Source organism: Vulpes lagopus, chromosome 12 (genome assembly GCF_018345385.1).
Source record: "Vulpes lagopus strain Blue_001 chromosome 12, ASM1834538v1, whole genome shotgun sequence".
Lineage (NCBI taxonomy): Eukaryota > Metazoa > Chordata > Mammalia > Carnivora > Canidae > Vulpes > Vulpes lagopus.
The window spans coordinates 17,205,768-17,232,482 of NC_054835.1; the positions used below are offsets into that span (position 1 = coordinate 17,205,768).

General features: G+C 44.6%; 1 protein-coding gene and 1 long non-coding RNA gene across 4 annotated transcripts; one reads left to right on the forward strand and one right to left on the reverse strand.

Annotated features, from left to right (window-relative positions):
• The first annotated feature begins 2,297 nt into the window (after nt 1-2,297).
• On the forward strand, nt 2,298-26,650 carry SLC6A4 (solute carrier family 6 member 4). Of its 2 annotated transcripts, XM_041723710.1 has the most exons (14): nt 2,298-2,526; nt 3,471-3,925; nt 6,287-6,421; nt 7,339-7,558; nt 8,327-8,465; nt 9,042-9,176; nt 9,496-9,599; nt 10,676-10,803; nt 12,043-12,155; nt 13,004-13,135; nt 14,196-14,295; nt 16,144-16,244; nt 19,910-20,077; nt 24,859-26,650. In XM_041723710.1, the coding sequence occupies exons 2-14, from the start codon at nt 3,583-3,585 to the stop codon at nt 24,931-24,933; spliced, it is 1,893 nt and encodes a 630-aa protein (XP_041579644.1). In that variant the 5' UTR covers nt 2,298-2,526; nt 3,471-3,582; the 3' UTR covers nt 24,934-26,650. The 2 variants fall into 2 exon arrangements, with proteins under 2 accessions (XP_041579644.1, XP_041579645.1); XM_041723711.1 differs by lacking the exon at nt 6,287-6,421.
• Nucleotides 17,530-26,715, reverse strand: LOC121472530. Of its 2 annotated transcripts, none has more exons than XR_005982941.1 (3): nt 26,649-26,715; nt 20,342-20,398; nt 17,530-19,001 (listed from the first exon to the last, which is right to left on the reverse strand). It is a non-coding gene; the product is annotated as an uncharacterized LOC121472530 (long non-coding RNA). The 2 variants fall into 2 exon arrangements; XR_005982942.1 differs by having other exon boundaries at nt 17,530-19,004.

Genomic DNA, 26,715 nt, shown 5'->3' on the forward strand with positions numbered 1-26,715 from the left:
AGCTTTCTTACAACTTGGGCCATTTCAGCCTGTTGATGCAATTAAAAAAAAAAAAGTGCTGGGGGATATTTCCGGAAACAAAGTCTTTGTAATGCTCAGAACGAACATAGAGAAGAGTGTGTTACTCTTCTAGGAGCTGCTTGTGACAGATGCCAAGAAATCCAGATCAGTTACCTTAGGGGATGAACCCCTGAAGATACTGAAGAACAGGCATTGCCCCTAAAAGTTCACCAACACATGTACATTGTCCAGCTTCCCTGCAGAGTGCCCCAAGGGAGAATGTACAGGAAACCCCGGTGTCCACAGAGGCACTAGTGTGGCTAAGTATCTGTTCATCCTACCACTGTATTCTTCAGAGGTGGGTGACGTGTCCATCCCATAGCCCGCCAGAGCAAGATTGGAGGGTATAGCTGCTCTTTGAATTGTAGGTTTTTGTTTGGTTTTTAAATATTTTATTATTTTTCATGAGAGACACAGAAAGAGAGAGGCAGAGACAAAGGCAGAGGGAGAAGCAGGCTCCATGCAGGGAGCCTGATGTGGGACTCAATCCCGGGACTCCAGGATCATACCTTGGGCCGAAGGTAGCCGCTCAACCAGTGAGCCACCCAGGCATCCCTTTTGTTTTGTTTTTAAAGTAATCTCTACACCCCACCCGGGACTCGAACTTATGACCCCGAAGTCAGGAGGCACAGGCTCCGCCAACTGAGCTGACTGGGTGCCCCTGAGCTGCAGTTTGCACAAGAGCAACAGTGCAGTATTCAAGATAGGAAGAAGTTCCTGCAGAAGACTTTGGGTACCATTTTGAAGGTGGAGAAAGAAAGGTGGGGAAGGGGGAGCGTTGGTCATAGGCTGTCTCTGTCCCTTGGATGCCATTGGGCTGCACACCATAAAGCTCCCTGTCATCTGGTTTTCAACTTCTTCAGTGTTGAACTTCTTCACGGTGGCAAACATGTGGTTGATACAGGCTGAAGGGAAGTGCAGAGGCTTTCTTCAAACAACAGAACCAGAGACTGCAAAGTCCAGATTGAATTTAGCTGTGTATTTAAATACACTGCTTTTTCATCTCTTGAAAAATAATGAACTTAAAAAAAAAATCCCTTAGCCTGTTACATGGTTACTTATGGCGGATGAGAGACTGTGTGGTTAATTTTGAAAGTCTGAGGGTGGGGGATCCCTGGGTAGCTCAACGGTTTGGCACCTGACTTTGGCCCAGGGGTCCTGGGGCCAAATCCTGGGGTCCTGGGATTGAGTCCCACGTTGGGCTCCCTGCATGGAGCCTGCTTCTCCCTCTGCCTGTGTCTCTAGCTCTCTCTCTCTTATGAATAAATAAATAAAATCTTAAAAAAAAAAAAAAGTCTGGGGCGGGGGGCAGGCACCTGGATGGCTCTGTGGTTGAGCATCTGCCTTCGGCTCAGGTCGTGATCCCAGGGTCGTGGGATTGAGTCCCACATTGGACTCCCCACAGGGAGCCTGCTTCTCCCTCTGCCTGTGTTCTCTGCCTCTCTCTGTGTGTCTCTCATGAATAACTAGATAAAATCTTTAAAGAAAAAAAAAAGTCCATGGAGGGGGACAGGGAGAAGCTGGAGAACAGCATAAAGATGAACACAGTAGGGTTTTATCTAGATCACTATCAGAAATTCATGCTCTTCTATGAGTGGTGTTTGCATCCTTGAGCCCGGGGTAGGGTCAGGGGGTGGGGGCCAAGCAGCCGGAATCGGTGGAAGCCAGGATGCCCACCCTGTCCCCTTACATACACACATATACACCCTAGATCGGTAGAGCCGGTTTCTCTCTTGTTGCTGTAATATTTTCGGCAACAGTCAATCTCTTTAAAATTTTTATTTTCTACTTCACAGGAAAAAGAACCCAATGAACACAAAGCTCTAATTATTTGCCTCACCTCATGTTCATTTCTCATCCTTGATGATATTTACGTACATAGTCATCGATATGTGAATCTACTACTTTGTGTTTGAATTTTTCAGGGCATTAACTATCCATTTCTAGCCATCCTCCATCTGTTGGATTTGAAGGGTAATATCAGATCTTCGCAGTTGTGAGCAGTGATAGCACTCATCCCTAGAAAGGTAGGATACGATCTGAGCTAAGCAGAAACCTATTTCAGCTCAGACTACTTCAAGAGCTAGAAAAGTTCAGGTCCAGATGAAATGAAGCTACCTGGGAGGTCTTGGCTCCTTACTACTTTATAATAGGCCATAGGTTTAAAGTCCAATAGGGCTCAGATTTCTGCCTCACGTTTGACGTGTGAGGCCTCGGTCCAGATTGCTGCCCTGACTTCCCCTCACCTTGGCCCCGGCAGGGCTATGGGGGTGTTGGGGCCCTGGCCAGCCCTCCCTACCAGCGTGCGTGGACACAGAGACACGGGCCAAGCTGGCATCTGTAACCTGCATGCTCCTCTCACTGGCTCTTCTGGCCTAGGGGAGAAGTGACCCCGCCTGCCCACGGTTGCAGAGTAACTGGTGGATCCGCCTCAGGAGTTGCCGGGAGAGGCAGGTGAAATACACGGTGAGCAGCAGGGCCGTTTAAAGCCGGGGCAGACTTGCCCAGGCACCATGCAGATGCGGCTCCGCGAAGCACAGATGGACTGGACGTGGCCAGAAGCAGCTAGAATCTCTAAGAGCTGGACCACAGGAAGAATGAAAAAGTCCACAGCTAAGGAGCTAGGGGTGCCTCCCCAAAGGTGGCCTTTTCACCTCATGCCTTTACTCTTTTCCTTTTAAAGTCACACCTAGGATCCCTGGGTGGTGCAGTGGTTTGGCGCCTGCCTTTGGCCCAGGGCGCGATCCTGGAGACCCGGGATCGAATCCCACATCGGGCTCCCGGTGCATGGAGCCTGCTTCTCCTTCTGCCTATGTCTCTCTCTCTCTCTCTGTGACTATCATAAATAAATAAAAATTTTTTAAAAAATTAAAAAAATAAAGTCACACCTATAATTTATGTAAAATATACCTCATGCTCAGCTTAAATGGTAGTAAGGATTGTCCTAATAATCTATTTGCAAGTAGAAACTGCTTCTTTCGTTGTATCTTCACCCGCCCTCCGCATAGCATTCAGGACAAGGTAAGTGCTCTGCAAGGTTTTGATGAAGAAAGCCCTCTTCTTACCCTCTTCCAAGTTACTGGTAAACTCCAGGATGCAATTCCAGTCCCTCTAAGTGAAGTCAGTACTTTGCTCTTAAACAGAGCCGATGCAAGACCTGGGTGATTTGCTGTCTTTGGTTTGCTGTTTTGGTTTTTCCTTTGTGAATGACTTGTGATTTGATACCTCATACAGGTTGAAAACTGTAGTTGATTTTATTGACTGCTATATAGCAAATAAGATGTTTCACTCCTGATGGATACATTTGTAATCCCATTAATTAATGTAGTTTAAGATGTCTTTTGAATTAATACCAAAGACAAGTAAAATGCGTAACTCTGTTCTCCCTTCGTTGTGTGCCTTTCCAACAGAGCTGTCGATCCCATTGAAATAAAGCTCCGAGGAGATCCACAGATCTGAGCCCTGAGAATTCAGTTCGGATCATCAGCAGATGGGTGTCAGTATCATCTCCTAGCCAGCAGGATGGAAACCACAGCCTTAAATTCCCAGAAGGAGCTATCAGCATGTAAAGATAAAGAAGACTGTCAGGAAAATGGAGTTCTACAGCAGGGTGTCCCTGTCCCCGAGGATAAGGTGGAGGCTGGCCAAATCTCCAGTGGGTACTCAGCAGTTCCAAGCCCTGGTGCAGGAGACGACCCTCAGCACTCCATTCCGGCTGCCACCACAGCCCTAGTGGCCGAAGTTCATCAAGGGGAACGAGAGGCCTGGGGCAAGAAGATGGATTTCCTCCTGTCGGTCATTGGCTACGCTGTGGACCTGGGCAACGTCTGGCGCTTCCCCTACATATGTTACCAGAATGGAGGGGGTCAGTATCGGGGGTCACACGCAGAGGCTCTGACCCAGGGATGGTCTGTAGATCCTCTTGGGAGGCCAGAGCAGTGATCATATCTCTTCAGTCTTATCTAACTGATGAGTCTGGGAACCTGATTGCTTAGACTTCCAGGCTGGTCCAAAAAACAAATCCCCAGAAGTCAAATGTTAGGTTAGCATATCTGAGGCTCTCTGAGTTATGAAGTTGGATAAAGCTCTCCCAAACCAGCCCTCACCAGATTTTCAGCATCCTTAGTGCTTTGTGGAAGAGCCCCCTTCTCATCCCTGCATTATCCAAGCTCTGCTCTCACAGCAAGAGAATGGCCATCAGCACTGTGCATGTTCTGCTCAGCAGAGTCCAGAGAGGTTACATCTGTGTAAGGAAAAATTGGGAAGTGGCTCTGGAGTCCCAGACCCTCCCGGGCCTTTGGACCTGTGTGTGGTCAGAGAAGGGCTTCAGCTTAGGTTCAGTCTTGAGCTGGACCCAGCCACAGCCTGGCATTAATGATAACCCCAAACCATCCACTGAATCTGCCTCATGTCTCCTACAAGGGTGCTAAATTTTTGAGGCGAGAGACTATTTCATATTCCTCCTTTTTTTTTTTTTAAAGATTTTATTTATTTTATCATGAAAGACACACACAGAGAGAGAGAGAGAGAGAGAGAGAGAGAGAGAGAGCGAGCGAGCGAGAGAGAGAGAGGCACAGGCAGAGGGAGAAGCAGGCTCCATGCAGGGAGCCCAACATGGGACTCAATCCTGGGTCTCCAGGATCATGCCCTGGGCCGAAGGTGGTGCTAAATCTCTGAGCCACCGGGGCTGCCCCATATTCCTCCTTCTACCCTTAACACTTTCAGAGCAGTTAACTTTGTAGATTATCAAAAAGAGTAGTTGACTATAGGCATGGCAATGGGAGCTGCAGAGAGTAGAATGGAGAGGAGGGAGTAGGTATGGGGCCTTTGCATTGACACTGGACTTGCCATCAAAATGGGAAAAAGGACAAGAAGTGGAAGTCAAATCAGTCAATATTTATTTTGACAGAAGCTCTGACAACTGATTTGGGAGGGCAGCTAAAATGAAATTTGGGAAAGAATTCATTAGTGTCCTCATTTCCTCGATGGCATGACACAGAGTTGCCTGGATTTGCTGCATTTTTAAAGAAGCTTGGTCCATGTGACTGCAAAGGCAGCTCCAGGGGGCCTGGGAAGCCCAGCCCAACTTGCCGGGAAGGAGCAGAAGTTACCACTAGCCTAGGAGGGCTCACATTTTGCTTGAGCATTTTATAAGGGGCTGGGGGTACTGGTGATGTTTCTCCCACCCTCATTCTCCACTATAAAGCCAGTCAAGCAGATCCATTGGACAGATGCCACCATGGAAACACAACATGGTTCTTATTCTCAAGCCAGATGTTGTCAAGGTGTTTGTAAGTGAGGTGGGAACTTTCTGAGTTGCACTGCCTTCTGGGTTCAAATTTAGTGGTGAAAATCACAGCTGACCCACCCTTTGGGCTAAAACTCAGGCAGCAGGTGAGCAATTCCCACTTTGGTGTTTCCAAATTCTGTCTCAGCCATGAGAGCCAGGGGACACCAGCTTCTCCAGTGATGCAGCAGCTCCGCACTTCCTCATTCTGTGGCAAACTGACCATTTCAGCCATATCTGCAAAGGGTGGTTAAAGAGGGGAGCATTCTGGCTTAGTGGGATTGTGGGAATATAGCCAAATATCAATAATAAGTGTCTGGAGCCAGGGATGATATGGATGAACAAAGATATGAATTCAGGGATTTGTAGATTATTGCAGCGATCATGCAGGTTGTCATAGGTGATCTGTCCTAAGGGTCTCAAACTCTGGTTGTGTTAAAATCACTTGGGCAGCTTAAAAATTACCTTTATACACCCATCCCTGGAACTTCTGCTTCAGGGAGTCTGGGTCGATGTGCGTTCTTAAACTCACCACCAGTGATTCCTGTGTGTGGCTGGTGTGGGGAGGCTCAGCCCACCTCAATCCTGTCATTTCATGCTCCCATGACAGGTTCAGAGAGGGGTGGTGACCAGGGTCCCCTGGGTGGTTAGAAGCACAACCCATTCCAGGGCCTGGTCTGTTGATCCCAAATCCAGCTTTCTTTCCATGTACTCTCTGGCTCCTTCGTTTACTCTCTGAAACCCCTCTTTGACCGTGGAGTTCTGGCAAAGCACTAAGACCAGGGGCACTGTGTGAGGTCATTCAACACAGGGTGGCTTTGTGATACTTGAGTGTCAGATGGCCCTGTGAATCTTGGCATGACCCCTGGTGTCCAGATCAGTTGGGCTGTTCTGGGGCAGATGTGGGCAGGGGGTGAAATTGTCTTTCATCTACCTCAGGGGCATTCCTCCTCCCCTACACTATCATGGCCATTTTTGGGGGGATCCCGCTGTTCTACATGGAGCTCGCGCTGGGCCAGTACCACCGAAATGGATGCATTTCAATATGGAGGAAAATCTGCCCGATTTTCAAAGGTAACCGAAAGGCTTGCTGGGTGGGTAGGTGAGTGCATCCTGCAGGGAAGATGATTTCCGTCAATGTGTGGGAGCCAGGACCTTCTTCTGGAATCAGGCCTTAAGGTATCTCTGGGAAATAACTGAGTAATTAAGTTTTTGACTGCTCAAGTGGCATGAAATTATTAAAAGGAAACAGAATAAATGACAATTAAAAGTAAACCTGGGGCACTTGGCTGGTAGAGCAAGCAACTTTTGATCTCGGGGTCATGAGTTCAAGCCCCACATTGGTTGTAGAGATTACTAAAAAAAAGAAACTTAAAAAAAAATAATAGAAGTAAAATAAGCATTAAAAAAATAAAAGTAAACTCAATAGAGTCCTATAAATATAGAGGATAAACTGGTGGTTGCCAGAGGGAAGGAGGTGGTGGATGGGCAGAATGGGTGAAGGGGTGAAAGCTATGGGCTTCCAGTTATGGGATGAATCAGTCACAGGGATGAAAGGCACGGCCCAGGGAATAGAGGCAGTGGTGTTTGTAATGTCATGTGGTGACCGATGACAGCTACGCTTGTGGTGAGCAGAGCATAACGTGTAGATTGTCTATCTGTGTTGTACACCAGAAACTAATGTAACATTGTGTGTCAACTATATTCAAATAAAAATATTTTTTAAAGCAACCAAACTAGAAAAAGTGTAAAGCATTAACAGCACACGCACTTGCACTCACACACACACATACACACACTTATTTTGTCAAACATGTAATCTTACAAATACATCTAAGGAATTTACCACATTGCCACCTGCCCACCATCTCCCAGGTCTTGGGGGACGTGGCGAATGGCAGCCCCGGCTGCCCCCCCTCACCTGAGCTGCAGGGCCCTCCAAGGCCCAGGCCGCCCTGTAAACGTGGCCTACCGCCCCCTCCCTTTCCCAGGGATCGGTTATGCCATCTGCATCATTGCCTTCTACATTGCCTCCTACTACAACACCATCATGGCCTGGGCACTCTACTACCTCATTTCGTCCTTCACGGACCAGCTGCCCTGGACCAGCTGCAAGAACTCCTGGAACACTGGCAACTGCACCAACTACTTCTCCGGGGACAACATCACCTGGACGCCCCACTCAACGTCCCCTGCAGAAGAATTTTACATGTAAGTGAGGGGGTGGTCTGTTAGGTGCAGGTCACACCCCTGGGACTTGGCTTCCGAGGAGGGAGGCAGAGGCTCTTTATCTCTTTCCAGATTTATGAGAAATGCAACTCTGAGGGCAAGGGAGGTAAATGTAAGAGAGGGAGCAGCAAGGCCAGCCCTAGGCAGATTTGGAGCCAGGGGGACTCTACCTTGGGTGCTCCCTAATATGGCCTTCTCTGTTGTCCCCCTCCTTTCCAGCATGGCAGGCCAGGCTGCCCCAGTGTGCCCAAGTCCATCCCTTTTTTGCACATTCTGAAATTACTCCTTGTGTCAGAAGCACCTTCTTCCTGGACCCCACTCTCAGCCACTTGTCATGGAATCAAAGCCTCCCACTGCTTCAGTAGTTGGAAACTATTCAGAGAGTTTCTAGTATCATGTGTTCACTTCACAAGTGGGACCTACCCTTTGGAGTAGGTAGTACTCTTTAATACCAGAATTTCTGGCAGCTGCAGCCCAAGAGAGAGTAATTTTGGGGTGGGAAGGGACCCACCTGCACACACAGCCAGGAAAGGAGATGCCTGAAAGTCGGCCTTGGGAGCTGAGTGCTCCTCCCGGGGTTTGTGGGCCAATTGTGCCGCCCTGTGCCTCAAGATGGGCAGAGCCAGAAGTTCCTAAGGCTGGTCCTTGTAGGGCGATGTCCACTGCTTCTGGCACCTGCTGGAGCTGTCACAGACCACCAGCTCAGCGTGCTGCTCAGGCCATCTCACAGACCTTTCTTTCTCACTCCAGGCGCCACGTCCTGCAGCTCCATCGGTCTAATGGACTTCAGGACCTGGGCGGCATCAGCTGGCAGCTCACCCTCTGCATCATGCTGATCTTCGCTGTTATCTACTTCAGTATCTGGAAAGGTGTCAAAACATCTGGCAAGGTGAGGAGGACTCTGGCTGTGGATCCAGGCCTGCCAAGGGGTCCCAGAGGATTCAAATTCAGAACTCAGTATCCTGGACAGCCACAGACAGAGGGACATTGTTTCCTTCAACACCAAACACGATTCATGATTCACAATTCATTTGGTTTCTCTTTACCAAATCTGTTCAAAAATTCTAGAAATGGGCCAATCCCAAGAACCACTGTATGATTTTTAAAAAAGAATTCCTTTAACCTATCTGTGGTGTCACAATTAATAAAAATGGCAATAATTTATTGAAAACCCATGATGGGCCATGATCAGTGCATTATTGATCACTGGCTACTTTATTATCTTTTGCTGGGTGTTTTCCCATATTACAGATGGGAAGTGGGTTTAGAGGTGATAGTACTAGCAAGCTGTGCACCAGATCCTTGTCTGGTTCAAAAGGCTCTGATATTTCAGCCATGTCACCCTGCCTCCTATAGTTACAGAAAAGGAGAGGTGTGTCTCCTTTCTAGGATGTTTTCAAGAATGAAAGACACCAACATCTATCTACCTGCTGACAACCTGTGTTTCTACTCCTTTCCTTTACAGGTGGTATGGGTGACAGCCACCTTCCCTTATATCATCCTTTCTGTCCTGCTGGTAAGGGGGGCCACCCTCCCCGGAGCCTGGAGGGGTGTTCTCTTCTACTTGAAACCCAACTGGCAGAAACTCCTGGAGACAGGGGTAAGATGATGAGGAAAATGATGTGCACCTGTCTGCCATTTTACCAAATGAAGCTCAATAGGGACAACTGAAATTTAGGTTCAGTGGCAAGTTTGCAATAATGTTATAAATCAGAAATGCAAGCATGAAAAGTACAGTCAAGGCCAGGGAATTGGTTTATGCCAAAACGTGAGGAAGAGAAATCACATTTGTTTGCACTTGGTATGTGGCTGCCCCTGGAAGGAGCCTGAAACCTGGTTTTTCACTTTGCATGGAGCCACATGGAGGGGAGAGCGCTGGCCCTGGCTCAGTTCTCACCCTTACGTCTCCTGCCTTCCAGGTGTGGGTGGATGCTGCTGCTCAGATCTTCTTCTCTCTTGGTCCTGGCTTTGGGGTTTTACTGGCTTTTGCTAGCTACAACAAATTCAACAACAATTGTTACCAGTGAGTATCTGGGGCTCCCCAAGCAAAGTTTGAATGTAGGGTGAGCATAGTCAGCTGGCCCGGAGGAAGGCAACCGAACTTACGGCCTCAAACTCGGCTGGGCTTAGGCGTACCACAGGTCCTTGACCAGCTGCACCATGGCCAGAGCACCCACCTAGTCCATAGCCTCACCCAGGCCATTCAGAGATTGAGAGGGGCCCCAGGCCAATTCCATTTGGTGAGAGTCTCTGTGTATTAAAAAAATTAAATTCCAAAACAGATTTACAAAAATCACAACATATGTTAAATATTTAGATTTCACTTATTAATGTGTTTAACAAAAATTATGTGACCATTTATTTATGTACATCTTCACAAAAGTATAATGATTGAGTTATTTTGACCAATGCAAAATGCCATAATTTTTGTGGCAAAATCTTATTTCAGAAATTTTGATGAAATAGGGAGTGTAATACCAATTACAATTTCAATATCACTCATCATCTTTAGAGTTAACTTTAACTCTAACTTTGTTTTAATGCTCTATAACAGATGGCAGTGTCCAGCAGTCTAATGGTGCTGTTCACAAGATAATTACAGAATTCACTTTTTCTTAAAAAGTACCCTAATCAATGTGGCATTGCACTGAGACACCAGCCTGAAGTTGGATGACAAGGTCTTCTTTTAAAAGTGTCAGGATATCCCTATGGCAGTCTTGGAACCTGTTTGCACATAATGTTTATAGTCTAAATCTGAGGGCTTCATAAATGTGAGGCCAAGGCCCTCAGATGGCCTGACTCCAATCCGGGCCCTGCTTCGGAGCAATTCTTATTTGAAGTCAAGAAATCTGTGTTCCAGTTCACAACAGGACCATTTCTTTAACCAGTTCTGACCTGTGACTCTCCCCTCCCATGCATGGCGGTAATGGCAGCTGCCAACCAGTTTGAGAGGCAGGGACTGGGAGGAGGGGAGGGGACACCAGGACAGGCCTGAGGTCCCTGCGGGTTCAGCTGGCTCACCCTGCCTTGGCTGGAGACAGATGCTCTTGAGACTCTCTACTTGGAAATGTCTCAGACCACATGGGTTTTCTGCTCTAGAGACGCCCTGGTGACCAGTGTGGTGAACTGTATGACGAGCTTCGTGTCAGGATTTGTCATCTTCACAGTGCTCGGATATATGGCTGAGATGAGGAACGAAGATGTGTCTGAGGTGGCCAAAGATGCAGGTGGGAATTTGGGTTCTCTTTACATGCCTTGCTCTCACTGAGTTGCTTGGCTACTCTTTGGATCCTTACAAATATATAACTTTTGAATTATTTCTAAGTGTACCTCTAAAAATTTTCCACAGTTTTAGAGAAACTCACTGCCTCTGTGTTTAGCCATGGTGGGGATGGAACAGCACCCGTGGCATCTGGTTCTAGGGCCTTCAGTACACTATGGGCTTGAAAATATGATTTGGATGAGGGCTTTTAGAACTAGTGGGTTTGGGTCTGGCAATGAGTCCAAGTCTAGTAAGTAAGCAAACGATTACTAATCCTTAGAATTTCCTCTTGCAGAAAAATAAAATGTAGATGACATAGTCCCTCTACTGTATTATGAGGTTTCAATGGAAAAGAAGTGACAGATATTGAAAACGTGGTAATGGAATCTTATGGATGGAATCCCAGGGCTTTCTTCCTTCTGTCTTTGGCCTGATGCATAGCTCCAATCATTTCTGTACTCCAAACTAAGGCACCCCTATCTAGCTCATGAGAGATTGAGGACATGTCCCTCACACTATCAAAAGGGACTTTAAAATAGTGGGAGAGGGAGCCCTGGTGGCTCAGTGGTTTAGTGCCGCCTTCAGCCCAGGGTGTGATCCTGGAGACCACGGATCGAGTCCCATGTCGGGCTCCCTGCATGGAGCCTGCTTCTCCCTCTGTCTTGTCTCTGCCTCTCTCTCTGTGTGTCTCTCATGAATAAATAAATAAAATCTTTAAAAAATAAATAAATAAAATAAAATAGTGGGAGATCTTTATTCCAAGGACTCTATGACTCTTTTGCAATCAGTTTCACATTTCCTACCATTCTGGAGCTCTGGAGCTAAAGCCATCAGAAAGAGCTAAATGCTATAGGGCTATATCCTGGCCCTGGAAAAAAAGCTCTGAATTATATGGCAGAAACTCTTATTCCTGTATGCAGCTTTGTTAGTCTTAGGGTCTTGGGTTTGTTTCTCTTTCCCCCATTGATTGAGGGTTCACAATTTTCAAGATGGATACTTTTCCCTCCTGGCCTTGCATGATATTGGGATGGGCAGGTGAAATGGTGTGGAGCGTGAGCAAGAATTTGGTATGTGTTAAAGCCTAATTCATGTGTAAGGCCTTGTGACAAGAATTGTCATTGTTGGTGTGGCTGAGTTTCCCCCGAGACATCTTTGCAGGGAAGGTGTTGGTGACCACCACCTCCTCTCTCCCGCTCTGTTTCAGGCCCCAGCCTCCTCTTCATCACATATGCAGAAGCCATAGCCAACATGCCAGCATCCACATTCTTTGCTATCATCTTCTTCCTGATGTTGATCACACTGGGCCTGGACAGCACTGTGAGTGAATGGGGGGGAAACCTGGCTTTTTGGTGGAGATAGGGGAAGAGGAAGCAGGGGAGTGGGAGGAAGGTGGACCTATCCCTCCCATCCCAGCCACCCCAGACATTGGCTACTTCCTCCTGGGGCTCCCTCAGCCCTTTGCTCAGCCCTCACTATGGTGCTCTTGATCTTTAGTGCGTTTAGAGGGTCATTAATGGGCTAATGAGTGAGGTGTCTGCATAGGCCAGGGCTCAGCATATGTGAACTATTATTACTATACCCTGTTCCTTGACCAGATGGCAACAGCAAAGGCCAGAGCAAAGTCACTCTTGTGTCTCCGTACCCTGCTGTCTCACATTTGTCTCAGCACCTTGTATTTACTTATTAGTGGGGGATGACTTTCAGCTTTGAGCTGGCCTTTCTGGCACAACCAAAGTTTCCCCAAGAGACCTCACATAAAGAAGTCCTATCTAGGGGCTCCTGGGTGGCTCAGTCAGTTAAGTGCCTGCCTTCGGCTCGGGTCATGATCTCAGGTTTCCAGGATTGAGCCCCATGTCTGGCCCCATGCTCAGCAGAGGGTCTGTTTCTCCCTCTGCCCCACACTCTGCTTGTGTGCTTTCTCTCAAACAAATAAATAAAATATTTTTAAAAAAAGAAGTCCTGTCCAGGTACTATATTTTCTTTCCTTGATATCCTTACGGCTGGGTTCTAAATGACATTGTAAAACAGGGTGGTATATTTCCAGTGAGGGCCGCTGTAGAAGGGGATCTACTCATGACCAGCAACTCTCTCTCCTGTTTGTTGTCCTTAAAGGTAACAGACTTGTCCCCAGCCCTCCCTTGTGATTGCTTGTGTGTCCCTTTCAGTTTGCAGGCTTGGAGGGGGTGATCACAGCTGTGCTAGATGAGTTTCCACACATCTGGTCCAAGCGCCGGGAGTGGTTTGTGCTTTGTGTGGTCATTACCTGCTTCTTTGGATCCCTGGTCACCCTGACCTTTGTGAGTACCACAATTATCAGCTTTGCACAGCCTCCCCTGGGGCAGCAGAACACTGCAAGAACCTGTTCCTTTCCTCCCATCCTATATGGTGCCCTGAGGCCATATAAGGGGCCAAAGTAAGAGGGGTTGACACTGCTGTTAAAATGTCACCAAGGACCAGAAGAGCAATGGTTTCTGGCAGCATCTGTTGGTAGAATCTGTGCATGTAACTAAAGGTCTTAGCATTTTACAGGAGACTCAACTAGATTTCAGGCTTGACAGAGTATCTGGAGAAATAAGATTTGCTTCTCAGCTTTCATGGGATTATTGCCCTGATGTCCTGATATGCAGAATATCTGAAGGCTGGCATCTCATGCTTGTAATGTCACTTTGTCTCCTCCAGAGAATTTGCAATGGTGAAGAAGTCAGACCATCTCCCATGATTTTTTATTTTTATTATTTTTTTATTTTTTTATTTTTTTGTAGCTGAGGCAAATACTGTAAAACAGAATCTAATAGAACCCACAGGCATCCTAGGCTTGTGTCCTCCTGACTCAGGGTAGATTTTGAAGACATGCATCTTCAAGCCATCATCCCAATGGCTCTGGAGCTTCAGCGGGTGGTTGGGGGGAGGGTTGGGGAAGCTGAGGAGGACCCAAGGAATTGGTGAGTTAAGACAGAAGGTGATACCAGGACCATTGTGCTCAGTGTGTCTGATATTGTGTGAACTCTCCCAGGTTCAGTCTCCAGGGACCAGGATTCTTTAGGGTAGAGTACACAGTAAGAGTTCAGTAAATTGAAAGTTGAAAACAGATCCAGGGGTTCTTTTGAGTCTGTCTCTTAAAGCTTAGTGGGAGAGGAAACAGGGAGAGAGTGCTCCATAGGACAGGAAGAGACATCTGATGGAGTGAAATCTGGCCCACACTGCAAGGGCCTAAGAGGCAGGCTCTAGGGTATATTAGGTCTAATGCAGGTCTAATGCAGGAATTATCCTAAGTTAAGAACCTGCTTTTGGCTTTCATCATAAAGAGGAGGTAGTGCCTCAGAAGGTCCTTAATCAGGTTTGTGATCTCATTTCCAGGGCGGGGCATACGTGGTGAAACTGCTGGAGGAGTATGCCACAGGGCCCGCAGTGCTCACCGTTGCACTTATAGAGGCAGTTGCCGTGTATTGGTTTTATGGTAAGATGCTTCCTTCTGCCATTCATGAGCCTTTCTACACCAGCTTGTAGCCACCAGAATAAAGAAGGGCAGATTTCATCAAAGAAAGCCAGAGCAGGGTACAAGATGTCACCTGCCTGGGCGTCTATAAAACAACCCCAGCAGAGTGCCTGCTTCAGAAACAGGTCACCTTTTCCTTCACACTCTACCACAAATTCGCCTTACTTGTGGAAAGACATTTTTTTTCCTTCTGAGTTTAAATGTTCACCCAGCAGAGACAGGCTGAAGTAATTCCGTATAGCTCATCTGTAGTGGATGCTTAAAATATCGATTGACTCTAAGAATTGCACAGACAACAAAGAAATAGTGCAAAGTGAATGCATTTGTTAGAGTGTACAATATACTACTACTTTATAGAGTTGGCCGCCAATTTAAATTTTGTAAGAAAGAGCCCCTCCACAAAGCCTTGAGATAGAGTTTAGGAGATTATCTTCCAGGGAAGAGGCAGGAATGTTCCTGTTTGCATTATCTGCTTTGGTAAAATCTCCAGTTCACCTCCTATGAGCCTGGGATGGAATCTGATAAGGCTGACACTAGCAGGAGCACAGAGAGTGAGCTAACGTGGGTCTGTTGGCAGGGGGTCCCAAGAATCCGTGGGTGAGGATGGGGATGACCCAGGCAATTGAAACGAAGAGAGCCAGGTTCAGGGGTTCCTGGCTGGTTCAGTCTGTAAAGCATGTGACTCTTGATCTCAGACTTATAAATTCAAGTCCCACAATGGGTGTAGAGATTACTTAAAAAATAAGTAGATAAAATCTGAAAGAAGAAGAGAGAAGAAAGAAAAGAAAGAAAGAAAGAAAGAAAATAGAAAAGAAAAGAAAAAAAAAGAAAAAAAAACCAGGCTTGGAGATACCTCTCTTCATCTTTAAAATCAAGAAGTGATTATTTCATTCTGAAAATGTATTGATTTTTCCTAGTTTCTATGGTAATAAAACAGCATTAGCATGTTTGCCATTATACATAATATGAAGAAGGGGAGGCCCCATATTCTGAGTTGCACATGGGCCAGTTTTTAAAAAAGAATTCCTCCCTACCTTCTCAGTGATGAGGACAGAGTTCAGAGTATGTGCATCGCTGTGGATCTCGCGGTGCTGGACTCTCAGGGAAGCAGCTGCAGCCTAGTCTTCCCTTCCTAATCTCTCACCAGTCAGGAGTTCTCAGTTCTCTCCTTCACATATTCTTTATAGAAGAACCTTGGTCTTGATCCGGCATATGAATGGTCAATATGTGGTTAAAATTTTATCTTGAAAGTTTCCAGTGTTGGGTCAGTCTCTTGTCAAGTGGGCTCACAATTCCTAGATAAAGTTCAACTTTCTGGGATACCTGGGTGGTTCAGTGGTTGAGCGTCTGCCTTTGGCTCAGGGTGTGATCCTGGGGTCCTGGGATTGAGTCCTACACTGGGCTCCCTGCAGGGAGCCTGCTTCTCCCTCTGCCTGTGTTTCTGCCTCTCTATGTGTCTTTCTTGAAAAAAAAAATAAAATCTTTTTCTAAAAATTCAACTTTATTTTCTGCAGTAACAATAAAATCAAACGTGTGCTGAGATCTTAGAAAGGCAGTGTGGGCAGCAGGAGGGGGCTTTGGGTCCCTGCCCAAATGTCCACCCAGCCGCCACTCTATGTAGACAGAACATTGCTTGTATCAGGTGCAGTTGTTGTGTAACGAGTCCGCCATCTCAACTTCAGAGCAGATTGGTGCCCCTGAGCCCAGCTGAGGAGGAATTCCAGAGCCGCTAACTGTTTCTGAGAATCAAGGGGTAAGATGGGCCATGTCCTCCCTCAGTAAATCTCTCTCTCTTGCACGTGATTTTAGGCATCACTCAGTTCTGCAGTGACGTGAAGGAAATGCTTGGCTTCAGCCCTGGATGGTTCTGGAGGATCTGCTGGGTAGCCATCAGCCCTCTGTTTCTCCTGGTGAGTGGTTGTTTCCCTCTCCTTCTGGCTTTGAAGAGTCACCCAAACACTTATAAAAAGTAAATTGTATTGAGGTGTAACGTATACAGAAAAGTGTATAAATCTTAAGTGTGAGTCTTATTGGAGTTTTATAAATCAAGCACACTTTGGCAGCAAAAACCATGCTAAGAAATAAAAGTATGACCTGCACTTCTGAAACCCCACTGGCGTCCCCTCCGAGTCACTGCCCTCCCCATGCTTCCCACCTCTTCTGATTCCCAGCACCACGAAAGGGTAGGCTGGGCTTGAGTCCCTGCTGCATGTGTCACATCACTCCCCAGCTCAGTGATAATGATAAATAACACTTATTGAATATGCACTGCCAGGCCAGACTTTGTGCTAAACTTATACTCATTGGTCTATTAATCCTTACAATTCTGTAAACAATTCTTCCTAGCACCCCATTTTACAGTTAAGGAAATTGAAGTCTAAAGGGTCCCAGGTCACATGACAAGTAAGCCCTTTTCAAGACCTGGGAAGGATTTACTGAGCTTTGCTTTCGAAGGGCCTAGGAGGGGTCCTTATAATTTCTTATTCATTCTCTTATCCCTCACACAAAAGTCCTCAAGCATAGGCCTGAGTCAAAAGTAGAATCTATTTGTTGACAAAGGACTCTGGGTGAGAACGTTCAGTTCTAAGTGTTGCCTATTTGTCAAGACATGATCGGCTGTCCCTACCCCTTGCAGCATGTGCCTCTGCCTTCCTTCTGGTATCCTTCTGAATGAGACCCCAAGGTGGCTAAGTGTCCCGGACTTGGCCTGGTAGTTCCTATTACAAGTTCCCTGGTGCTTTTAGGTAGATTAAAAACACATGTATATTTTTCTTTCAAATTTTTATTTAAATTCTAGTTAGTTAACATATGCTTTAATATTTAGTAGAGTAGAATTTAGTTATTTTATTTTTTGAAAGATTTTATTTATTTATCCATGAGAGACACAGAGAGAGGGGCAGAGACACAGGCAGAGGGAGAAGCAGGCTCCCTGTGGGGAGCCCGATGTGGGACCCAATCCCAGGACCCCAGGATCACGACCTGAGCGGAAGGCAGATGCTTAACCACTGAGCCACCCAGGCGTCCCAGTGGAGTAGAATTTAGTGGTTCATCACTTACGTACAACACCCAGTGCTCATCACATCACATTGTGCCCTCCTTAATGCCCATCACCCAGTTACTCTGTGTCCCACATCCCTCCAGCAGCCCTCAGCTTGTTCCCTATAGCTAAGGGTCTCTTATGGTTTGCTTCCCTTTCTTTCTCTTTTTTTCCCCCTTCCGGTGTTTATCTGTTTTGAAAATGTGTATTTTTTTTTTTTTTAAATCGAGAAGTTTGGTTGTTTTCAGTAAGAGGGTTGGCATTGAACCACCTAGTCTGCCATAACTAGAAGCAGAAGTGCTGACATAAATGGATTATTAATTTATATTAATAGCAGTGCTGCTTTTTTTAAAAGATTTTATTTATTTATTCATGAGAGACACAGAGAGAGAGCGAGAGAGGCAGAGACACAGGCAGAGGGAGAAGCATGTGGGACTCGATCCCAGGACCCCGGGATCACAACCTGAGCCAAAGGCAGAGGCTCAACCACTGAGCAACCCAGGTGCCCCAATACCAGTGCTTCTTGATAATCTACTTAAATCCTTTCATTTGTTTTTCAAAGGAAGAGGAGACATTGCATTATTTCTTTGAGGGAAGAAGCTATACCTGTCTGTTTACTTGTGTTTCCCCCACATGGTTGAGGAAACAATGTCCAGGCCTGGGATTTGGGAGAGACAAGTTAGGCATGCACCACATGTGTCAAATTTAAGGGGATGCCATAAACCTCAGTAATCAGGATAAATACTATTTTAATATAGTATTTTTTAAAAACCAAAACTAATGCAAAAGAAATCCCCAGTCAATAGAGTTCAAGATTTTAAATAAACACAAAATCTGACCCCATACTTGCATGTCTCACCTCACTGACCCTAATCTGGCCCTTTTAGTTCTTGTCTTTTTAAAATGCTGCACTCACATATAACTTCTTGATTACTGAAATTTACTTAAATGTTATGCCCAAGGTGAGTGCCTCGCATGCTCCACGGTTGTTCCGGCTCCAGGCTTTTACTACTTTAATTTCTGCGCACCTCTGGTTGTCTTATAGACTGGGTGAACACTTGGTTTACAGTCAGTAAGTTTCTTTGCCCAGCAAAACTCACGCACAGATTTGTGTTCGGGGATATTCACTCATAATCCCTGTGATGTTTGCTTTACTCACTTCCTCTAAGGGCAAATGCTCCAGAGCCCAATTAAGAGGAGGCAAATCTGTCCTCTACTTGTGGGTTTACTGAACCCAGAATCCCTTGCTCTGTGCTTTTTAAGGCTGCTTTTGGTAAACAATGAGTAGCTTACTAAAAATATTCTTTTTCACGGAAGCCAAGCTACAAAGAAAGAAAATACTGTATATGAGCAAGGAGAGGCAAAGGGGTGTACGGGGCAGCACTTACTACTCCCACAAGAGCTTGAGACCTCTGGGAACTGCATTGGATTTCACACACCTGACATCAAGATGAGATGACTAGAGAAGGGAGGGCTCCTAACCATGTCTATCCCATCTTTTCTGTGTTCCTTAGCTGGGTCAAGGTGTGAGTAAATGCGGAGAAAGGTTTGCAATTGGCCAGGTCCTGTTTGGAAAGCTTCCTCCCAGATGTAGGATAATACTGTTGGTTAACAACTTCCCATTTTGTTCCTGCTGACAAAGAAAAAAATATATAAGTAGATGTTTAACCACACAATTTATGTTACTGCTTTCTTTATGACTATGAAGTAATACAATAAAATTAAATCAAGAGCCGTAATGATTTTGGTCCAGTAGTTACTAGGCAAAAACTGGTAGTTACACTCTCTCTAGAAACCAAACCAAGGTAAGGAAACTTATAAACCACAGGTTGGGAGCACATCGTGAAATTTTTCTTAGGAGACATTTTCACTTGAATTTTCAAGTAAAAAGTACATTAAGCTGCTTTTTCCTTCCATTATTCCTTTCATGACGAGGGCCTATGGCAGGCAGTCACTCGTTGTTGAGATGGGTCCTGGCTGAGCCATCCTTGTGAAAACCCCAGGCGAAGGCGCTCAATGCAGAAAAGCAGAGAGCTCAAGAAAAGGACAAAGAGGGAACACACACCCAGGAGTCCACATCTTCTCCAGGTCTTGAGAATCTTAATATCTCTCCTGGACATAGGTAACTTCCATCTGACAGCTGAGAAATGCAGGACAAAATGAAAACAGCTCAGAGAACTGAGAAGCCTTAGGACTGGCAGGAGCCATACAGAGGTCCTCATCCAGTTTATTCCTCACTGTCTGGTGAGACGGGGCCCAACTACTCTTAATAGATGCCAGTCTCTTCCCTTTTGCCCTGAAGGGGTTGCTTTAACTCCTTGTAAACAACCTTCTGGGCCCTTGGCATCTCCACCTGGCTGTTTTACTGTTACAGCTTGGGCAGAGAAATGAGTGGATTCTATGCACCAATCTAGAATATATCAGATTTGGGGAATTTCCTGAAAGGAACTCAGCTTTAGCATTTAGTGTTCATGGTATCAGAACTGTCTGCAAGGATATTGTTATGATTTTTAATGTTTTTTGGCATTTCTGTTTCAGTTCATCATTTGTAGTTTTTTGATGAGTCCGCCACAGCTACGACTTTTCCAATATAATTATCCGCAGTGGAGTATCATCCTGGGTTACTGCATAGGAACCTCATCTTTCATCTGCATCCCCACATATATAACTTATCGGCTGGTCACCACTCCAGGGACATTTAAAGAGGTAGGTACTAGTGTGTATGTTCAGACTAGTAATTGTTTGGGGAGAAAAGGATTTTCTTATTCTGCTCTATTCAAAGGAGATAAGTTAACCATGTGAAGTTCACCTGCTGGTTCTCAATCTTATATATTTATATACCAAAACCAATGTGCAGAGCTATAATGGTTGCCACTCATATGAGCCTTAGATGCAGTGGCAAGAGTGTGAGTTGTTATTTGCATGCACCACAGCACACAGGTTGAGGTGTGTATAGCATTCTACACTTACCAGATGACTATTTTGCCTTCTGCTTGCCATTGGGGATGGACATCAGATCTGTAATGTCTGAAGCAATACATATATTTTTATTAGAGATTTGTTTATTTGAGAGAGAGCCTACAAGCAGTGGGAGGGGCACAGGGAGAGGGAGAGAGAATCCTCAAGCAGACTCCCCATTGAGCCCAACACAGGGCTCCATCCCAGGACACCAAGATCATGACCTGAGCTGAAATAAAGAGTCAGCCACCTTACTGACTGAGCCACCCAGATGCCCCTGAAGCAAGACACATATTTTGATTTAAGTGGAGATTATGGTGGAAAATGTCCCTTGTCATTTTTCTAACATCGGTGTGATGAGTGCTATTTTGAAAATCATCACTAAATAAAGATGTTACAGCAATATAATAGTTTTAGCTCAAACCATTGGAATAAAAAAGTCACCATTATAGTAATATTAAAACAGTAATGAATAATGTGCTATAAAATTTTATTATTAAAACCTTATAATTTGTGTAAGATTGTATATTTTCTAAAGCATCTTCATGTAGATTATCTCATTTTGCTATCAGCACCCTTGTGAAGTGGATGGGCAGATATTCTTAGATGTAAGATATTGAGGCTGGGAATAATCTTTCCAAAAGTTCCTTATTTCAACGACTTGTCAAAGGACATAACTATGGGAAGCTCAGAATCCAGGTGCAGTTTTGTTCACTTTTGTCCTCAGGGTTTATGTATGTATGTATGTATGTCCTCTATAGTTTATGTAGAAACTTGTACTAGAGGTTCAGGAGCAATGAGTTGCCATTTTTCATCTAGTGCCACCGGGGTTCCCAGTAACATGGTATTTCATTACTTTGAGAATTGAAAATGCTTGAGTTGTTACTTGTTTGGTTATCTTTCTTGCCATAGCAAAAAGGTTACTGTGGCAGAGGAGCCTAAAGAAGTCTGCAGGTCGGTGCTTTTGTAGGAGATGAGTGCAAAGGTGAAGAGTGGTGTTGGGGAAAGCTAGAAGGGACCTTATCTGTAATGACCTGAGAATGGAAGTGGGCTAGTCTACTGGCTCTTATATGCAAAGCTCAAATGTGAGACCATCCTACTCACCTTCCTAAAACATTTCATAAGAAACATTAAGCAAGGGAATATAAGGCAATTAAACATCAGCTCTTTCTCAAAAGAGATGAGTTCATTTCTTTTTCCAAAGAGAAAAACTGAATCCTAGATGAACAGAACTCTGCAAGGAGTTATTTTCTACACTGAAACCAGTCCTATCACAACCTCATTCCTCCCCAAGGGCTTTGGACTCTGGTGTTGCTTGAAATACACACTCAGACCCAGAATCGTTGAATTTGTTCCTTCAAATTGTCCTTTATCATGGTTGTGATGATCCACTGGTTCCATTGATTAAAATCCAGAGGTCGAGGTCAGGGGTGGGAACTCTAGTTAGGTTAGTAAATGTCAGTATTCTTTGGTCAGACTACACCTCAAATCCTTATCATCTGTCTTGCAAATTCCCCATTGACCACAGGGAAATGTCACCCAAAGGTGAATAATTAACACAGCTCAGATCATTAGCAATAGAGTTAAGTAAGGGTGATTGCAGGGTCATCTTTGCCATAAGCCACCATATGGTTTGCAGGAAGCATGATACAGCCAGTCAAGGAAGACTGGTAGAGAAAGGACCTAGTCGAATGGTTTGGCAAGTCACTCACCTTCTCTGGGCCTTAGTTTCTTCATCTATAAAATGTGCTTATTGGACTGGATTACCATTTCTCAAAGTGTTTTTTTATTTTATTTTATTTTATTTATTCATGAGAGAGAGAGAGAGAGAGAGAGAGAGAGAGAGAGGCAGAGACACAGGCAGAGGGAGAAGCAGGCTCCAAGCAGGGAGCCCCAAGTGGGACTCGATCCCAGGTCTCCAGGATCACACCCCGGCTGAAGGGGGCGCTAAACCGCTGAGCCTCCCAGGCTGCCCTCAGAGTGTTTTAAGGAATAAAATATTCTATGGAATATCACTAGGTGTTACTTCTGGGGGAAAAGGTTATGTGGTCAAATATCTTTGAAGAATGGTGGATTAATGCAAGTTACATACGTTTCTTTACTATAGTACTTCTCAAAAGCCTTTATATGCCCCTTTGCACACTTAATCTCTGAGAAGGATAAAGCATGTTGGGTTCTTTTGCCAAGCACTCCAAGGAACTATACTTCTTTGTGAATACCAGACTTGATGGTCCATAATTCTATCTATGATAGAGGGAGGCCTCATAGGAAATTTTGGTATAGTTAAAAAAAAAAAAAAAAGACAAAGAGAAAGGTAAATTTCTTAAACTCTTTGGGCCTTCCAACCATATATAAGGTTGGGGTTTGTGGAATGATCCACCACTTGCTCACCTGGAATTTGGCAGATATCACATGTACCTGCAGCCTGGAAGTCCCAAGTTTGGAGTCATCAGCTGGATTAGGTCTCTGCTGTAGAAACTCCTAGTATACTGCACAAAGACCCTGGGAAGAGGGGCCCTGATAAGTAAGGATTCATGAAGACATCAACGGTGACCTGTTTCTTAGATTATCACCTCTCGAAAGGCCAAGTGGCCCGGCAAATTTTGAGAGCAACGGGAGTCTGGCAGCTGGAATGCTGCCAAAATATGGAAAATAAAAGTGGGCCTGGCATTTTGGGAGATCAGCAGCCAGAAGGGTAGCTGAATGGTGGCTGGGGACTCTGATACAAAAGCCAAAAATTATCTTTTCCAATGTTTATACCATGCCACCATACACCTAGTGCTCTCTTCTCTTCCCGCACAACATAGCTCCACTTACGACTGGTTAGGATGATCTGTGTCTAGTTCCCAATTAGCTAGACATAATTCTGTTCAATCAGTATGGCTTACACATTCATCTCTGGGGAGGGATAGTTTGTGAAATTTTGCTTCTTATGGCTTGACATGTCCAGGTACCTGAGGAGGACCACAGCAACTCCTTTTTAAGGGGATTTCTAGTGTGATGTATTTCAGCCACTCAGAACACAAAATGTACAGTTTTGTTAATTTCACTAACTATGCAGATGGAACTGGTTGGATTCCATAGGCTCTGCTCCTTAAAGAACAAAGTCCCAGAACCAGGAAATAAAAGATTGAAGGACTGAAACTAATATAACATTGTGTATCAACTATACTGAAAAAAAAATTGAAGGGGACTACATACTTTTTCAATCCCAAATAAAAAGGAACAGTAGCAGAGCTTTACCTACAATCCATAAATCAAAAAAAGCTTTCAGATCCAATTTCACCCCCTTCCCATACATACTTTTGGCCATCATCAATTTTACCAAGTAACTTAATGAAGATTTTCCTAAGCCTATGAAGTGCTGCTGTCTGCCCTTCTTCGCATCGCTGAGCTGCTTCATGTGACCCTGATGCTAACGGTGGGCTATGGATTTCATACCTAAACCCAAGCATATGTCAGATCTGTCTTAAAGATTCTATGTATCTCGGTTCAGCGGTTTAGTGCCACCTTCAGCCCAGGGCCTGATTATGGAGACCTGGGATCAGGTCCCATGTCGGGCTCCCTGCATGGAGCCTGCTTCTCCTTCTGCCTGTGTCTCTGCCTCTCTCTCTCTCTGTCTCTCTCTGTGTGTGTGTCTCGTGAATAAATAAATAAAATCTTAAAAAAAAAGATTCTGTGTATCTCAGCTGTTTTAAACTAAAAATTCCTAATCTCTTCCCTGTAATGAGTACTATGCCAACATAAGTTTGCTTTAGGAGTGATGATTTAAATGGTCACGTCTTTTTAAATTATGTGATAGTTTGTACCCTTGTGTGAACTAACCGGTACTTCTTCACTGGTAGATTCATGAGATCAGTAACATCCTGGCTATCACTGTGGCCATCAGCTGGCACTGTGCACCAGGCCTCTGGTGGATATGCAGGGTGCAAGGAGCCTGGCTGAGAGTGAGGGCCAGAGTCCAGCATTAACTCTGCTCCCTGAACCCTATGGTGTGGGGCTACAGGAAGCCGCCTCTGTCCAGAGAAAAAGATGTCCTTTCCTGGGTCATCGAAAGCATGTTATACACCAGTGGAGGTTCTAATGAAAGCTCATCATTTTCTCCCATTAGTATTATGATGATTTCTGTAATTAGTTGACAGATGCTTATAGTTCTTGAATTATATAATATATATATATAAAATTCAAGAACTATAAGCATCTGTCAACTAATTACAGAAATATATATATAAATTATATATATAGTTTATTTAAGTGATCTCTACACCCAACATGGGGCTCAAACTCATGACCCTGAGATCAAGAGTCACATTGTCCAACTGAGCCAGCCAGGTGCTCCCTGAATATATCACTTTTATCGGTATTTGAGAACAAATAAATTGGGGATTCCTTTCATGAGGAAAGTCAATGATACTATTCCAACTTACTAGTAAAGCCATTAAAATGCTAAATGTTTTAATATTAACGTTGAAATATTTTTGCAAAACTGTTAAAAGAATGTGTCTAACATCATATTTTCTTCCCAATAGCGTATTATTAGAGGCATTACTCCAGAAACTGCGACAGAAATTCCCTATGGGGACATCCATTTGAATGCCATATAACATGCTTCAGTGAGAGAAAGTGGCTTCCTAACAATCTCTTCCTCTGGTTCTGACAAGTCATGCCTCGCCTTCACCCCTCTAAGTGAATGAGTTTCCAGCTACCCCTGACAATGGAAGGGCCTTCTCATGGAGAGATGGTCCCAGAAGACTATGGTGCCCAGAGTCTTATGGCCTCCAATGACTTGTTTCTCTGAAATCTCTTGGACATATCACCATGTTAGCTCTATGACATAGCTAAACTGGACTATTTTAGATGTGTGAGGCTGTGTATGGAGGTCATGAAAGCCACCATCTAATCAGGATTAGGTTTAGAATCAAGTTTGTAAAAGTCTCCTGCATCATTTCTTGTTATGATCATTGGTATCTGACATCCATTTGCTTCTAAAAGTTTCACTGTTCATAAATGCATAAACCATGTAGAAGAAAACAGGGATGCTGTTTTGCTAGCCATATATTTTCTGAGTAGCATAGAATTCTATAGCTGGAATCTACTAGAACCCTGTAACAACCCATGTGCTGCTGTGGAGTCAGGAAGATGTAGAAACTAAATGGAAATAATGTATACATGTGAGCCTGTGTATATGCTGTTGTTTCAGTGGATCCTTATCTCTATTCTAATACTTTGGGCCCATTACAAACTATATGAATTTGCTCTGATTTTTCTTACATTAACAAATGTGTATGTATGTTATTATAAGGGTATAACTACTACAACATGCTCTGCCACCTTCTTTTCCAGTGACATTGCGTTAGCACACACCTTCCTTTATGGGCCAGTGTTTAGCATTTGCTGCACTTCATTGCTATCTTCCTGTCTCTGCCAGCTAAACAATCAGGATAATGTTCCACAGGCAAATATGGCCTATTTCATTAGGGATTGTGGCTTGGCCATAAACTGCTTTGTGGAAGGATACTGACAAATGCATCTTCAATGTTCAGTTGACTATCTGGTTTAAGCTCTGTTTCAAATGACTGGGTTTGACTGCTCAGGTTACTCTGCTTTGGGAAGAAAGGTTAAATCCAATTCTTGCTTATAGGGCATAGGTCTGGCACCCTGACCTTAACCAAGGTCACCCTCAATCCAGAAGTGATTGGAGACTCTAGCCTTAAGTGGAATTCCCCCAACCCTTCCTGGTTGGTCACCAGGATTTTGAGCCCTCCAGATAATATTCAGGATTGAGTCGAAACTAAGTAAGGCTAATTGGAAAAGGTTCAGTTAAGTGAATAATAACCTTGCGCCCCACACAAAGCCTTTGATACAGATCAAGTAAATTTGACCTTTGGTGGCTTGTGACTTTCAAATGCATGAGTGAAGAATTTATCTTGTAGTATAAAATTCCTCACCAAAATCTTTTTTTTTTTCCTCACCAAAATCTTAAAGGGGATAAAGCCTAGTCAATGATAAAAGGACTCAGTCATCTAGCCCATATAATTTCAGTCCTCTATATATATTGAATTTAATTCTAACAGCCTTATAGAAAGAAGACTCATATAGCAGAGGCTTGGTTTTATCCAATTATAGATCTTCCTCTCTTGGTTTCTTTCCCCAACAATCTGCCCCAGCCATTTCCTTGTATTTCCCCTATATCCTTCTATTTCTGATTCTTTGCTTCTCCCAGCAGGATATTTTCCTTATAGATGTGTGCTGCTGAGAAGTTTCCCAAAATATTAGAGGAAAAGAAGAGGGGTTAAAAAAATGTCCCTCACTGACCTACCTTCATTATCTTCACTCTTTCATTCCTTCACGCTACCTTATTTTCATTCTCTTTTCTTCCTAGCACG

Coding starts and splice junctions, on each gene's coding strand:
- SLC6A4 (XM_041723710.1), top strand. CDS start 3,583: ATGGAAACCACAGCCTTAAATTCCCAGAAGGAGCTATCAGCATGTAAA. Junction 9,177..9,495: donor AGAAACTCCTGGAGACAGGG/GTAAGATGATGA, acceptor CCTGCCTTCCAG/GTGTGGGTGGATGCTGCTGC. Junction 16,245..19,909: donor TCAGCCCTCTGTTTCTCCTG/GTGAGTGGTTGT, acceptor TTTCTGTTTCAG/TTCATCATTTGTAGTTTTTT.